The sequence below is a fragment of the Thunnus thynnus genome, chromosome 1, assembly GCF_963924715.1.
Source record: "Thunnus thynnus chromosome 1, fThuThy2.1, whole genome shotgun sequence".
Classification (NCBI taxonomy): Eukaryota; Metazoa; Chordata; class Actinopteri; order Scombriformes; family Scombridae; genus Thunnus; species Thunnus thynnus.
The window spans coordinates 28736882-28754605 of record NC_089517.1 but is presented as its reverse complement, the minus strand read 5'-3'; the positions used below and the strand labels follow the sequence as shown (position 1 = coordinate 28754605).

General features: G+C 38.3%; 1 protein-coding gene across 1 annotated transcript in view; it reads right to left on the bottom strand.

Annotated features, from left to right (window-relative positions):
- celf6 (CUGBP Elav-like family member 6) overlaps positions 1-17087 on the bottom strand; it is a 152007-nt gene extending 134920 nt beyond the window's left edge. Inside the window, exons 1-2 of the mRNA XM_067594659.1 lie at positions 16270-17087; positions 916-998 (exon numbers count right to left, since the gene is read on the bottom strand). Coding sequence (XP_067450760.1) covers positions 916-998; positions 16270-16519 — 333 coding nt within the window. The 5' untranslated portion in view covers positions 16520-17087. The remainder of the gene's footprint in view (positions 1-915; positions 999-16269) is intronic.
- Positions 17088-17724: the final 637 nt, after the last annotated feature.

Sequence of the window (17724 nt, the reverse complement as noted above, 5' to 3'; positions counted from 1 at the left end):
GATATCCTGAGGCTCTGATTAAAGCCCCAACCTGGGACGTGGTGAAAGGGAAAGGGGCGGGGGGGGGGGTTGCTGTGAGGTGCTTGGGCTCTGGAGCAGCTTCTCCTTCTTAGGGACCCGCGGGCATAATTCAATCACACCTCGATAATTCCCCTGATGTGAAAGTCAATCCCCCTCACACACATCAAGTACAGATAGACACCACAAGCTCACACTCATCCCAGATTGAGGGTCTCCTCCTGGGTGGGCTTAAGAGCCCACTATGGGGTACGTTTTACCTGTGTCATTTGAAGAGGCCATTATTTTAATTGAAAAAGTTACCCGCCCGCCAAAGGCTGATATATGATAGAAGACGTGGGGTGGGGGGGGGAGGAGAGAGAATTAAAACAAAAACACCAGATGGTGATATACATGGTAAAAATGATTGTTTATACTTACTGTTTGATTATATGTGATAATGAGAGTGGGATTCCTCAAGGCAATTAGTGTCTGCGGCAGCCATATTGTGAGAGGACAGGGGAAGGACGGCACAGGCTGTTATGAAGGAGCGCTTATCAAATATCTCCGCCGGGGTGATTAGTGTAATAAGACACTGCAAGGTGAGATAGGCCACTCACACTCTTTTAGTATGTCTCCGTGTGTGCGTGTAGGTGAGTGAGTGAGAAAGGATGTGTGTGAGAGTGAGCAAGAAAAAGAGACTGAGAGGGAGAAAGTATGAGAGACCCCTTCCATCTGTTTCCATGTCTGAGTGTCTTAATGTGTGTCTTAATGTATGCCGTGTCCCCATGTGCCTCCGTGTGTGTGTATGTGTGTGTGTGAATGTGATATAATTCCTATGTTAATGTAGGTTCCCATGCCAGCCTGGCTGCCCCAAGGGCTTTAGCCTATGACAGAGGGCAGATCGGGGGCACTTACCCCTGGCAGAGTCTTCTGTTCATGGAGGGCGCTCTGGGCCTTCAGTGCTGACTCTCTGGCACAGTATGTTAGAAAGGCACATCCTAAAGTGTCAGGGAGACAGGAGAAAGATAGGATTATTCAACCAGAAAAAGCTTGACTACTACATACCACCATTAACAATTGAAAAAGAGGGACAAAAATTACAGTGACATTAGATTTATGGCCATCTTTAGAGGAAAAGTACATTTAATGTATGTTGTGCTTTTTAGGGTACTTAACAGTCTTACAGACTTTATAGTAGACCGCAGACATAAACTCCCTATAGTATAAAGTCATGTTAATGTCATTATGATGATCTAGGGATTTCAACATTTATTATGCATCAAGGACAATGTCTAAAATGTAAAAATACTGGTTGTAAAAAAAAGATAAACTAGCTTTCACCATCATCTTAATATCAGCCCATGTAGATCTTGATTTTCATTGGATAGCTCTACAATGAAACTCCAACAAGTCGCGTTCTAAACACACCATGTGAAGCCAGCCTAACACCTCTCCTCCGATATTTATTAGAAGATTAAGCATTCCTTCTGTCGACTTCCAAAACCTACATTGTAACCCTCCAAATAGACCCAGAGATTTGTGATTTCACTGAAGTAATTCCAATCTACGCATGGCCATAATATAAGACTTACTAGAGTTTTACAAGCTATTGCCAAAAACATGAATTATATTAAAATGGAATTCATACACTCCGCTGACAATTGGAATGTGTCTCTCTGAAGTTAATAGCTCCATACCCCCAGAGAAAATAACATGCTGGTTGAGAAATAAGATTAAAATTTTACACCATTTTTTTCTTATTCAAAATATGACAACCCGTTCAGATCAGATTTACTGAACTCATGTATATCTCCACTGTTTATCAGAATAAACTGTTTACCACACAGGTTACATTTTTTTGTTGTTGTTATCTAATTCTGTCATTTCTTCCATTCAGTTTGATATAGTAAAATAGACAAAGCAAAATAAAACAACAAAATATTCATCATACGGATGTACAAACTGGTGTGTTCCTGGGGGTAAAGTTTGACAGAGTGGTGATGGAAAATGCTTAGTCACCCCAGATTGGGTGATTTTTTTTTGTTTCAGTTACTAAAAAAATATGCATACTACTTTCTGATGAACGATCACTTTCATAATTATTGAACCAAGCACAAGAGGAAAAAGTCAAACAGTATGCAGATTTTTTTTTTAGCAGCTGAGTCATTAAAAACCTCTCAAACTGTACTCTCACACATCTCTGGAGACTTTTCCTAAAGTTGGAAAATTCAGGAAAACAGAATGAATAAGCATCAATAAATAAGGCTCTAACAAATATGTGACAGCTTTCATTAAAGGGTGAGTGGTTGCTCTGTTATGCGCTTGGCAGAGCTGACAGTGGGTGACCCCGTTCAGAAGAGGTTTTGCACTGTGCAGCATAATTTCCCATTACTACATGTCACACCTGCTGCCAAGGATTCCCATGGGAGGGGAGAGAGAGAAACACACACACACACACACACATACACACACATACAGGAGATGATACCCAGCATGCAGCACATAGCACCCATCAACCACCGAAACTGAGCAACACACTCTGGCGCCCAGCCAAAAGAGCTCCCTCTCACGACAACCTTCACCCACCTCCACAACTAGACAGTTACTCAAGAGGAAAAATCACCTTAATGACACTGATGAAACATCATGCCACACAGCAAAACGGAAAAGTTTGGGAGCCTGGGGAAATACTCTTCATCCTTTGTGACGTTACAGAACTATGGGACATGAGCCAAGGCCTCCCGAGGGGCATGCCCTATAGCAAAGGCTTATGGGAATGGTAGTCTGTTCCTGACACTGTTTCTGCCACTGCCCTCACATTCTTTTGGTATTTCCCTCACTGATTTGCAGATGTTGAGAATACATCATGACAAGCTTTCATCATGTGATGTACTGTTGAATGTCATTAAAAAAAGTCCCTACTACAATTCAGTGTAAATTCTCATGCAGCAGTGATGGCGATTTTTAGTTTACAAATGAAGTTTGACTATTGTCCCTCCTTGGAAGTAGCCTTGGACTGTTCTTTTATGAAAGATTTAAAAAAAAAAAAAAAAGTGTGGCAATAAAAAGCCTTACTTTTGGATAAGATAATTTAACATAATAACTTTTTTTACTTGATTTTTTCTTAAATTTCTTTTTTTTTTTTTTTGCTTTATTTTAACCTATTTTAATTTTTCTAGCTCAAGTCTGTTTTTCCAGAAGCATGATTAACAGCAATGAGTTATTGTTTAAAGAAAAATATCAGTTCAAATGTATTGTTAAACTCTTTGTGCAGCGCAGCCTTTAAAATTCAGACCATCTGCATGGCTGCCACAGCTTCCTCACAGCAGTGGGAATTCGGCAGGGCTTTAGGAAAGCTTCATTTCCAACAGTGTTGGCTCAGGGGACAACTTAAGCCCAAAGGAGTTAGTGATTGAGAAAGCCAGTTGTGGAACAGATGAGCATTCAGCTTGGAGGAGAGGCACAATGATGCCGTTTGAGAGAAGGTAACAGGGATGTACCAGCTGGTCACAGGATAGCACTGTCAGCTTAAAATTTTAAATTACCTAATTGGCATGGGATTACGTTCGTACTTAATGACACCACACAAAAATGTTACCTGTCACTGTGATGAATACCATAACTTAAGCAAATGATGCAAGATTTAAGTCTCTACAAGTTGATTTTCCTAAAGTGCTGGAAGTATTGAAAAAGAACTGGCTGCCTCAAAGATAGGAAGGACACATTAACAGTAACGTGAGGTACATTATTTTTAGTAAAATGGCTAAAATGTGCAAAAACTCTTTGTTCTTTAATGCCTCACATTGATTTTCTTGTACTGATACTTAAGATCTTCATGTGATTAAAAGTTTGAATCACTGAAATATTCTAAAGACTGACGGAAATAAGATGGGAAGAAGAGGAAAATGGGAACATGGACAAGGCTCTAAAATTAAGGGTAAACTTAGGTGGTAGTTCAACAGAAGGACTGGTGGCTTCCTGTGATGAGGAGGTTAAGTGGGGTGAAAATAATACTTTGGTAATCACAGACAATTTACGACACCATAATTTCAGTGAGGGACAAAAGTTCAACAAATTATATTTAAGGCAAATGAAAAAGCAAACCCTGCAAACTGGTTCAAAGAGAAAGCAGGAAATGTGTGTGTTTGCATTTGCAAGACACGTTTTGGGTAATTACTTAAAGAACTTTTTCCCCTGTAACGCCTCTTCTAACAATTTGTTTTAAAATGGAAATTAGTATGTGCTCACAATTGCATGCATCCAGGCATTAAGAGTAAATTGTGCTTTTTTAAGGCATCAGGTACCTGTAATTGAAATAACTCCAGAACAAATTTGTATAAAATTTCAATTCATTAGCAGTGAATTCATGAATCATGAGCAATTTGCTCTCCTTCAGTCTCCTCACACAATGTCTGATCCAAGAATGTTCATTAAACTGGGAAAAGAATGCAAATTAATTTCCGAAAAAGATCTAGGCGCAGAAATTATGTAAAACAACTGGATGCAGCTGAATGTGACAGCCTGACCCTCTCATGGGTACTGAGACAAATACGATGTGAGAATTCATCCACTGCTTCATGTTTCTGTGTTAACCACACTATTACCTGCAGAGCATCTTTCTATCTTTTAGTAGTTCCATCCATCTACATTCAGAGCAGCCTGTTCAGAGCACTTCCTGTAGCTGTCTGGTTCATACACAAGCCCCCTTCTAATGATCAAAGAGGTCATCTGTAGACTTAAGCTACACTTGTCACTCAACTTATACAAACTGTCAATCACTGTCCAACACTTTCTTTACAACACTCATACTGTAGATAAAACCCAATACAAGCATGGACCTGTAACTCCTAGTTGCCATTTCAAAAAGAAGAGATCAAATTTAATTTCCTTGAAAACTGCAAAACGTATGTTTTGAAAATTAACTTTCAAGGATTTGTTGCTACATTCTTTGACTTATTTGCAATTAGATATTAGTGCCCTACTGTGGTTTACATTTGACATTTCAATGGCTGAGAGGGCTTTTTTATGTCAATTTGGCAGGCTATTTATAGCCAATTACACTGCATGGACCTACCAAGGAGAGCAGAATGGATGAGGATATTTAACAACTCTTTGTATCTCTTCCTCCTGGCTGTGTGGTGCAGCTCAGAGTCCCTCCTCTCAGCATCAGAGACGGATTGATAGATAACTCTACTCAAGCAAAAGATTTGCCCCCCACTAACATTCAGCATGTCTGAACAATGCATGCGTTCTGGCACTGACACTAAGTATTATGATAATGTAGTGCTCAGTGAAATGATGGATGTTAAACAGCACAACCTGGCTGCACCACACACTGATGAGCCCCATGCCCGCCAATAGTGTCAAGTCATCCCACTCGCTGTATAAGGCTCCCTGACGACACACAAACTATCAAACCGACATTAAAGGCAACAGTGTATGGTATGGTTATGGCGCAGGGCTGAACAGCACTGAATCTCAGTGCCCCGGCATAACTGCTAAATACTGAAGAAACCCTTTTTTTCAGTTAATTTTACAAAAAAGTGATCTAAAAAATTTCACCTGTGCAACATTTCCAAAAAAGAAGAATCTAGTTGACGTTAATGATATGGGCAACCCAAAACCTGGCAGAGGTAATACATCTGAACAAGAAAACACTAGAGACAATGGTAGCACCAGCACAAGCCACACTGAAATAATGAGAGCCATTAAGGAGATGGTAGGTCGAGTTACCAACAAAATTGAGGTGGTCTTGTCGGCTGTCAGTGAAGTTAAACAACAAATCGCTGTAGCTGAAGAACATATCTCAGGTGCAGAAGACAAAATCAATCAACTTGAAACTCATGCAAAATCACTGGAGTCATATGTTGAAATACTACAAATGAAAGTGGATGAACTGGAGTGCCGGAGTCGTATAGATATACCTCAGACTAATAGGCCTCCCTGAGAAAGAAGAGGGTCAGGACATATATGTATTTTCCTGGAAAGCTGGCTTCCCAAAGTTTTAGGTATGGATATGCTTCTCTCTCCACTGATAATTGAGAGAGCGCACCTGATCTCTGACTCCAGGAGAGGTTTGAATTCAACTACACCGAGAACTTTAATTATGAGGTTTTTGGATTCTGAGGGCTGCTAAAGACAAAGGAAAAGTGATATATAAAGACAAAATTCTTTCCAGATCTGTCTGTTGAGACCCACAAGAAGCAACAAAACTACAATGAAACGCGCCAGGCGCTGCATGATAAAGTCATCATTAAACTCAGGATCCTGTTCCCAGCTCGTCTGCTGGGTACATATGGAGACCGAGCATACACCTTTAATAATCCTGCTGAAGTGAAAAGCTTCATGGAAAATCTGAACTAATAACTTTCTGCCTGGATGAACTCTGTTTGAAGGGTTGGGGAAGTTTTTTTTTTTTTTTGGTTTCATTTTCTTTGGTATTTTCCTTTTTCCCTAGCAGGATGGATCACACAGAGGGCTGCAAAACTCCCACACGTTCCCATTCCCAACTTGTCAAATACTGCCGCTTTGTCATGCCCCTCGGTGTATGATACTGTGTTAAGGTTTTCTTTTAATGATATCCTCAACATTTCTCAACACAAAAACTCAAAAGTGTCCTTGATAACTCAACAATGCAATAGGTTAATGTTATGGCCATCCGTTTTAATTATTTCTCCTTCAAGTCTGAGAAATTAAGGGTTCTTTTGTCTGTTTTGGATAGCGGAAGGCTGCGTCACCCATGATCCTCAGCCACTGTTACTATGGAGACAAAGACAGTCTGCTTTGTTACCCATTACAAAACTTTTATTTACTATTATATCTACTATTTACTTTTAATTACTGAATTTATTCCAAACTGATTAAGATTTGTGTGTGTTCATGGAGTCACACCCCCTTCACACACAACAGAGACAGTGGCGTTTGGATTTGTGATTGTGGCTGACTGGCAGCAATTTCAAATGGAATGAAGCCCACCCATGGCAGACAACCCAAAACAGTAGTTGAACATGCCAAGTCCACCCACAACACAATGCCCTTCCCTAACCCTAACCTGCATTGCCACTAAATTGCATCAAATCTTGCACCATGGCCATATATACCGGATGAAGATGGGGTTGTCAAACTGGACTTTACATTTCACATTCCTCGTTTAATCCCTGCACTTATCACTTTCATATATTTCATCAAACTGGACTTCAGATTGTACATTGCATTCAACCTCCACTTTTATATTATTTAATTATTTATGCATGTCACATTTAATTTTTGCTCTTGTCACCTTCATATATTTCATACACTTCATTTTTTTGTCCATGGCACAGTCCATATTTCCTTTGTACTGTTAATATCCCATTTCTAAACTATTTCTATTCCATTCTGTAAAAAGATTTTAAATTTTAAATTTAATTACTTTGTTTATTTCATTATTATTATTACCTCACTTTTGTCTATTTAAATCCCAAAACCAAGAATCATTAAGATAAAAAAATCTCCAGGGTTGTGTGAATAGTAGCCTATGCATTCTGTCAGAAGCCTACTGGATATGCTTATATGCCTTATATGCTGATTCTGATGTTTCATATTTGATAACATGTTGTTGACAAGTTGCCATGGTATAATAATAATACATAATAATAAATAATAAAAGTTAAGTTCAAAATCATTCAGTCATACTGCTTGCTTATGTTTATTTACACACAATTATCAATTAAACAAAGAGACAAATCATATATAAATACGACTGGATCCTTGTGTTGCAAGATTATAGATAAATGTAGTATTTTGCTTATGGAACAAGATGTAAAAGAGGTATATTTGTATTTTAATTGCACGTATTATGTTCCAGATTTTTATGAAAATGTAGTCCCACAATTGAAGGTCCTCAACCAATAAAGTGATAGCAGCCTGTTGAACTGTTTGTATTTTGTTGTTTATAGCCTGTGTGCTCACTGAGGTCACCTGAGCCAGAGGGTCAAAGGAGCTTCCAAGCATGCAGTATCCTGACATAACTAGAAAAGGTTTGGTTATTATGTGCATATTGCATATTAAACATTAGTATTGTTATTATGTTAATTGACTATTATTATTATTTCCATGTGAAAGCAATTAATATGCAATTATTTGATTAAAGATTTTGATTAAGTCACAATTTAAGAAGAAATTTCATTTTGCAACATCTCAAAATGAGGTCCTGCATATATGATAGATAGATAGATAGATGGATAGATAGACACAAAAAAATAATTTCAAACAGATTAAAACAGTTACAAGCAAATGTTGTCTTTCTTCAGGAGACACATTTGTTCCCAGGAGACATCTCTAATATTAGTAAGGCATAAATGGTCAGGACAGGTTTTTTCTCATCATTTTCCTCTCAGTCAAGAGGGGTCATTATACTTATTCATTACTGTATTCTGTTTCAGATCCAGAATGTAATCAAAGACCCAGAGGGTAGATTTTTGGTAGTTCAAGGCACATGTAAAGATGATAGATTAAATATAAAAAATGTTTATGGCCCAAATATGCATGATCCTGGATTCTATACCAATTTATTCCTTATAGTTTCCAGTCTTTCTGGACAGAATATTGTTGCAGGAGACTTCAGTTGTACTTTAGACCCAGCTAAAGATCGTTCAACACAAATTGATAATTCCCATATGAACACAATGAAAGACAATTATTCAGTTTATGGAAGAACTCCATTTAATAGATGTATGGAGGGTCTTAAACCCTTTTTCATTAACTTATTCCTGTTATTCAAGTAGATATCATAAATACTTGCCTGTTGACTCTTTCTTAATCTCTGCCCAGCTAATGTCTAAATAGAAAATTGTCAATACAATAGTATTATCATATCAGATCATGCCTCTATTTCCTTGACTTACATAGACTCTAAATTAATTTGTGACCCTCTAAGATGACGATCTCAGTTAAAGTGGCTCCTGGATCCCTCATTTATAGAATTTCTAGGGAAACAAATAGGCTTTTTTTTAATGAAGTCTAATGAAACCTCTGTAACCACTAGATGGGAAGCCTTTAAAGCATTTATTGGAGAGCAGATTGTAAGCTACATTAGTACAAATTCAGGACATGGCAATCTTACACTCTAAAAAAATTGGATCAAAACTTAGGAGACAGTGCAAAGGTACAACAGAAATCACTTCTTTATAGAACGAATTACAATAAGATGTCAGCAAATCTTGCAGAATAAAGTTTGTTGAAGCTCAAACAAGCTTAGTATGACCAAGGGGAAATACAGGGAAAACCTTTAGCCTGGCATATTAAACAGCAGCAACAGAATAGGCCTATTCACTGTACTGAAGATAATAAAGGAAAACATATGTTTGACCCAGTAGTGATAAATAATACATTTAAAGCATTTAATGAGAAACTACACCATAATGAACACATAATGAATTTAGATGCACAAAATATTTTTTAAGATCAGTTAAATACTTCATGAATGTCAGAAGAATCCAAAACGAACCTAGATTCAAATCTAACTTTAAAGGAAATTTCAGAGGCCATACATGATATGAATACAGGAAAGGCTCCTGGGCCAAATGGCTTACTAATGGACATTTATAAAAAATTTAGAGATAAATTATTGAGACTACTTCTACAAATGTTCCTTGAAGCTTTTCAGGAAGAATTGTTATCGACATCTTTAAGAGGAGCTTTAATGATTCTACTTCTGAAACCTGGAAAATCAAATAGCAAGTGTGAAAATTTTCGTCTAATTAGTCTTCTTAACTTGGATATGAAAATTCTTAGCAAATTACTGGTAAGGCGATTAGAGAGGGTACTCCCTAAACAGATCCACTGGGATCAGCAGAAAAAGTATTTGATAGGGTCGAATCTTTTTCCTATTCTTACTAAATTTGACTTTGGGGAAACATTCTGCAACTGGGTTAAATTACAGTATACAAACTCAACGGCTGAAATCTTAGCCAACACTACACTATCCAAACCAATCTCAATATCTAGAAGATACCACCAAGGATGCCCCCTCTCCCCTCTTCTTTTTGTTTTAGCTATCAAACCACTTGCCATAGCAATAAGGTCCCATAAGGATTAAGCTGGTATTCAAATAGGCCAAACTGGACATAGGATAGCACTATTTGCTGATGATGTCATTGTTTGTATGAAAAAATGTAGATAAATCAATTCCAACATTATTAAATATTGTCTCAATCTTTGGGAAAATATCAGGATATAAGGTCAATAATAAGAACCTTCATATTATTAAATGAAAGGGAGAGGACAAAGCCTAGTCAGAATGTGGCACAATTATTTCACCTACTTGGGAATAAGATTGTCCCTTGTATAATAATATAAAACACAAACTAATTATGACCCAGTGTTAGAGCAGGCTACCAAACTCCTGGCATGAAGGATGACATTACCAATCTCTTTAATTGGCAGAATTAATATTTTAAAAATTGATCTTCTGCCAAAGTTTCTCTATTTGTTTCAGAATGTACCTCTACCCCCACCAAGATACTATTATTTATTGTATTTCCGATGCTTAAGAGGGCTTTTAGCAAATTTATATGGAACAACAAACGCCCAAGATTATGTTTATCGCTTCTATGCCTTGCAAATGACAAGGGAGGACTTAAGTGCCTAGATTTGCAGTGGTACTACTGGGCAGCTCAACTACAAACAACTATGTTTTCTTTTTCTTTAGATAATGTCCCAGGTTGGATAGAGTGAGAGGACTGTTCTCTTGACTCAAATTTACTGCTACATCTATATTTATATTCATCAAAACTGAAGGTCTTAAAATGTGGTTCAGAAGGAGCATTAGACAGACTGGAGATTTATGAGGAGGTGAATCTTATGTCCTTTCAAGAACTGTCAGCTAAATGTGATTTACAAAGCAAAGACTTTTTAAAATTCCTTCAAATATGAAATTTTATATACAGTGGGGTCCAATAGCTCAAAAACAAATATATGAATGTCCTGCCCTCTCCTCCTTGGAAGAAATTAGACTAAAAAAATTATTAAAGCAGAGGACTGATTTCATCCCTTTATGATTTTCTAGTCAAAGGATCTCAAGTGTCCTCAGAGAAAACTTTACAGGTATGGAGAAAAGATTTAACATCGACGATTGGAAGAAAATATATGAGGAAATAAAGACACATTCAATAAATAGTCACCTTAAATTAATTCAGGTCAAATGGCTGAAGCGTACATATGTAACACCTGTCAAAATTCACAAATTTGACAGTAGTATCCCAGATACTTGTACTCAATATAATGATGTCAAAGGAACACTTCTTCATTGCTTATGGGAACATAGATAAGGACTTTCTGGAAAGATGTACATCATACTATTGCACAGTTGTTTTCAGTACACCTACCTCCCCTTTGAACCTAGAGTATTTATCATTTGTCATATCATTACCCTAAAGATTTAAATATAAAAAGGGCCATTATGTGCTTATCAACATGTGCATTTTGCAAGCAATGAGGCTGATATCCCTTAACTGGAAAGTAGAAATAAACCATCTATAGGTAAGTGGATTAAGAAGATGGCATCTTGTATGTATAGAAAAAATTACATATATACTGTTAAACAAACAAGTGACATTTAAGGAAATACAGCATGGGTTCCCTTAGTACAGTTTCTTAAAAGGGAAGAAACATCATGGGGGCAGAAATTAGTTTTTTTTTTTTGTTTATTTGTTTTGTTATCTTTTTGTTTTCTATTTGTCTTGTCCTTTGTCTTTCTCTTCTTATCTTGTGTTTCTATGTTAGTTGACTACTTTCTGGTATGAACTCTCAGTATGAATTGTTAATGTGCTATGAATTCTTACTATTTGTTACCAGCAGTTTGTATTGTTTTGCCCGGAGGAGTCTGAGGGGAAGGTTGGTGTAGGTGGGGTTAAGGGGATAATATGTTATGGTTCGGGCTGTATTGTATTTGTTTTACTTTTATATTCTTTGTCCCATGACTATTTATGTTTAAAAAATAATTTTAAAATATTCTCAAAAAAAAAAAAAAAAAAAAGGCAACAGTGCCTAACAACTATGAGGCAGGATATAATCATCCATTAAAAGAAACAGATGAAAAAAAACACAGCTACATTCACACACTGAAGTCCCTGGAGATACCCTAAATGCCCAAAGTAAGAATTCACAAAGCACAAAACATCTGTTCAAACTGATGCAGTACAATCCACATGAATTAGTCATGAGCAAACATGACATATTTTGATCTGCCCTTAAATCCATAATTATGGTGCAATTCTGTGTCACAGGACTCGGGTTGTGAAAAAGGTAGAGCTGCAAATCATCCATTAGCTATGGTTTACTAACTGATGCCAACAGCCATATACATCATCTATCTGAAACAAATCAAATCTTTCTCAACCACATACTGAGCTCAAAGAAGGATTTCAAAGTAGCAGTCAAACCAAATTCATGGCACGACACTAAATCTTTATGAACTTTATGTTTTGGGGATCATGGAGCCAAGCTGATTATATCCTCCCCCACTCCTGTGCTGTGAAAAATGTTTGTGTTACTGTTTATGATAAAAATGTGGATTGAATTTGTGGTTATATTACAACATTGGGTGCCTCCCGGGCTTTTGACATAATAGCTTGCCACTATCCATTGGCATATTATGCATTTTTGTGCACCAAATAGAACACAAATTACTTTTTAAAGCACTATGCAACACATATAATGTGGACCAAAGATTATTGCAAAACCTTAGATTGTACAGATGTGAAGGAAATTACTCTAAAAGCTATGCTATTACATTGTTGATGATAGTTACACGGCTAACACTTGTCTGTGTAAATTAATCCCATTCATCCAGAAAGTACAACATCAGGTTGAAATAAAACTATTCACTGTTCTGTAGCTGTAGAGATGAAGATGTTTCATCATCAAAGGGGTGGCGAGTCTGTCATGTGACCTTAACATCTCTCAACTACCCTCAAGCGATGGTGTGAGCAACCCACAGAGGTTTAGGCATTCAGGCCTCCCCAGCAGCCTGTAGAACTGATGAAGTCCCTTAGATGAGTCGCATATCATCTTCAGCTATGCAACTACAGCCCAGTGGATGATTTCATTCCAACACTTACTGGTATGTGTTTGGACAAATATGTTTTATTATTGTATCAGTGTGATGGCTCACCATCAAACTGAGAACCATTTCAGTGTTTCAAAATCTTCCATTAACTATGTATGTGATGGACATCCCAGAGTGCTGAGGCAGGTGGTGTGTACGTGCTAAATAACCAACATGGCAGAAAACTCTATAGTAGACTTTGAGGATGGAGAGTGTGAAGCTGCAATCCAAATGGGAATTGTTAAAAGTTATGCCCCACTATCCACAATGAAAGTATTCCACAACTATGCAGCTATATGGCTGAATGTCTTCCTGTAAAATCTAAAACTAAAAAAAGTATGAGTTTGAAAATAAAGGGAACATATAGAAGCAAACATGTCTAGAAAAGTTAAGTTTTATACCACTATAAACTTCACTGTGGAGTTTTAGATTTTATAGGTTTTACTGTATATCATAAGTAACATTTGCAGGTGAAAGAGGAAGGTAACGTTAAACATTATAATAAGACTGAATGCAATTGCTGATGCTTTACAGTTTTTTTTTATTATTATTATTATTATTATTATTATTATTATTATTATTATTATTATATTTAGTATGCTTGCTTTTTACTTGTGCACAACTTGATATTACGACATGCTTTATTGTAATTTAATTTAAAAGTTAGAAATATGATTATATGGAAGACTGTTGTGCTGACCTTAATGTTTGTTCACAACAGAATTAAGACTGCACAAACTTTTTTTTAAAGAACTTATGCAGGTAACTAAGTTAGTAATGTTACCTTCAATTCCCCTACAAAAGCTTTTCTCTGTTTCAGAATGGGAGTTCAGTCAGTGTTTTAAACTACTCTCCTTGAGTGACATAGCTGATGATACACTATATCTACTTCGGCTCTGTTAACGACGCTAATCCCATTTTCTTACTCTTGTTCTTTCTTGCTTCAGTCTACAGGTATCACGCGTAGACACAGCAGGAGGCATGAATATGCTTTAGATGAGTGGCCAATAAGAAAAACTCATCCATATAATGCATTGGTGAAATCGTATTAAAAGTGCACGCCTGTGCTCCCAAAGTGACTTTGAATGTCATGCGGGATGAAGTGGGCATAATGCATACATCAGAGTGGCCTTGGTGGAGGATGATTTGAACGGGCATACAGTCTGGCTTTGGAACAGGATTATCCTTCCCGAGGCAACCACCCTCCAGAGTGTTGACATTCAGGGATGGTCGAGGACAGGCGTAAACAACACGAACATCAGAAATATTGTTTTAATCGATCATCGGGCTCCAAAGTGGAACACTGGACAGGGGAGGAGCAGGTTGAGCACCAGCGACTGATGGCTGGAGGAACAGGTGGCGCATGAAGACCTTCAGGGCTGCACGCACAGGAAAGCAATGCTGAGCCCACACTCACTTCTCCCACAAGAGCACTTGACCATGTGCTGATCAATAAGATCATGAACTGTAGCCACTGACTTACATATCATACATAATCTGCCTGCCTTGTGAATAGATTATTTTTTTACTGAGAGTGAACTGATTGTCAATTCAATGCTACTGATGCCTGTGTGTATGTGTGAAGTGTGTGTGTGCGCACGCGTATGATTTGAAATTAAATATAAGATTAGGACAAAATTAACAACCAGTCAAAAATAGTGTCAATCACAATCAGCACTAGCAGTGTCATATTATTTTTATTTATTTATTTATTTTTAAATCAGCACTGCCTTTTTGCTGATAATAAAAAAAGAAACCAGCTTATGATACCATTGATAGTGCTGGCACTGTGACCTGAATTCTAGTCCCATGAAATTCAAGTAAGACTATCAAAAAGGACTGAAAATCAGTAATAATGGTGATACTAATAACAACAACTTTTCATTGTATTTTAATAATTATTAGATTTCACTTAACCACAATAAAGTAAAATAAAAGACTAATGGAAACAATAGTGCAATTGAAGGCTTGTAATAAATAACAGGTGAAACATCCCAATGCAAGTAGGAATAAAGACTAATGTGTCATTATAATTACGTTTAAATACTTGTTATTCTACTGTAGTTGTTTCTACATTAAACTTAAAATATAATAGTAAGAGTGCATGAAGCACTTAAATTGCGTCTAATTCAGACTTTTCTTGGTAACTAAAACACCTTCCAACCCACACTATAATGTCCTCTGGCATTCATTATTATAACTATCATTAGAATTGATCAGTCCCTGATAATCTGTGGGCCTGTCTGACTAATTACTAAGTGAATACTGACTAGTCCCGGTGGTTTTGGACAATGGCGGGACAGGAGTGAACACAGAACAAGCCAGAAGACGGTGCATGCTGGATCTCAGCCTCTACTATTATCCTGCTTTGTATTTCCTGACTGCAACCCGCCCACGGAGCAGCATTACAATACAGCTGCCATGTAAATAGTATTTTCCACATCTAGTGACGTCTGAAAAGTGGTCTAAATATTAGCCCGCTGAAAGGTCAAAGCGGCATGCCAGCACCACCTTAATCGCCGATGCTGATTGCCTCATAATGGTTTGTATTTTCCGTTCCCCTGAAAGCATTTATTTCTCTCTGACAATACGCTGCAAATGGACTCTGTGATGGAGAACAGTGGAGAGTTTTTTTCTTTTTCTTTTTTTTCTCCCCCCTTTTTTTTGTAGTTGTGAAGAAATTTCTGCAGCTGCAGAAATAACACAGCACCCAGCGCTTGCCTGTCCCGCCCCCTTAACTGGGATGCTCAGCACATGATAGTCAATGTAAACACACAAAGGCTTTTTCAGCTGTAGTATTCACGTGGATTGGCTGGACGCGGTAACAATTAACCCTGCACTTGCAAGCCATTCACTTCCACGTGTTCTGCCTCTCACGCCTCATGTGTGTGTGTGTGTGTGTGTGTGTCAGTGTGTGTGTGTGTGTGTGCGTGTGTGTGTGTGTGTGTGTGTGTGCGCGCGCGCGCGCGTGTGTGTGACAGAGTGTGTGTGTGTGTGTGCGCGCGTGCGTGTGTAAAGGCGCTACAGGGATCCCACTCTGTCCCAAACATCTGCTAATTAACACACTTTTCATGCTGTCTGCCCCAAAACTGAATTGGGACATTCTTTGATTCCTTTATGCCTTTCTCTTCTTTTTATTATAAAGGAGCGCAAAAGTAAAGATGCCAAAAAAAAAAACCAACCTTTATGCATTCCCGTAAACCTGTCTTTCAGTACAGTGAGTTCGTATATCTTTCCGAATTCCTCAAACAGGGGTTTCAGGTCTTTTTCCTCCAGGTTTCTGGGAATCTGCCCGATGAAAAGCTTGATGGCGTCGTGGTCCTTCATTGGAATGGTGTTCTGGCCGATGGTAAGCCCGTTCATCCTGCCGGCGCTGTTCGTGGTGCTGAATCCATTCTCTTGCTGCACTCCGTTTGCAGTGACTGTAGCCATCTTTCCTCAATGGGCCGGCGGGCTGCTCCCTCTCTCTCTCTCTCTCTCTCTCTCTCTCTCTCTCTCTCTCTCTCTCTCTCTCTCTCTCTCTCTCTCTCCTTCTCCCTCTCTCTCTCAGTAGTCAACTGCACAGTGCACACTCCCCCCCCTCCGTTATATCTTCCTCTCTCCCCACTCCTCCTCCGGTTTTTCCCTCCCTACTCTCTCCTCTCTGCTTTTTCTCTACAGCCTGAGTCCCCTTGTTTGGAATCAGCCTTATTTATTTTCTCTTATGCTTTATGTTTTCATTTTTTAAAGCCCCCCCACCATCCCATCAGCTGCCACTCTGCCCATGACGTCAAATCGCACTCTTAAGAACAGGCCCCGCCCACCATCTAATTTGCATAATGAGCGCGGGACAGGCCAATGAGAGAGCGCGATGGCTGACGGCCCCACAGGGCAGAGTAAGAATGCAAACATTTGTGTAGAGTGGAAAGCCTGGGACATTAAATGGTGCAAAGGCAGCATTTGTGTTACTACTCCTGCCTAGCTCAGGTCATTTAGTTTTGTTTTAGGAATGGAAGCTTTGTAATAGGCCACTTTTAATACTTATTGAAAATAATAACACATAAACTGGCAAATCAGAACTTAAAACAGTGCTTCTAAAGAAAGTCTGTTTTATGTCTGCTGATTTCTAATTTTTCATGATTCTCAAATTGCTCTCCAATCTGTGCAATGGATGGATTTTTTAATGTATAGAACATGTTACCAAGGAGTCCCGTCCTCATAAAACGTCTTCTGGTCTGCTGGACCCAGGTGTGCTGCTGTTTTTTATCCTCTCGGGTAAATAATTGCATTCATCTAGCATACTGGGAGTAAAAAAAGTCCATGTTTAGAAAGAAAACCAGCAGGGCTGTATGTCCTGGGGACCAGTCATGAAAGACACTGCTGTGAAGCCTTGTAGAAATGTTTTCTACGGCAGCAGTTCTCAATCCTGGTCCTCAGGAGCCAGGGTCCTGCTGATTTTCATTCTAACCATCTAACAGGGACTATTTTACACCTGGGACGCCAGATGAATGCTATTAACTACCTGGGAGGGTAGAAAACCAACAGTGCTCAGATTCCTGAGGACTGAGAACCCCTGCTCTGTGGTTCTGTGTTCTACTGGTCTGATGTACTATACAGTATGTTCTTCATGTTATAGCCATGTTAGAGCTCTTAAAGTT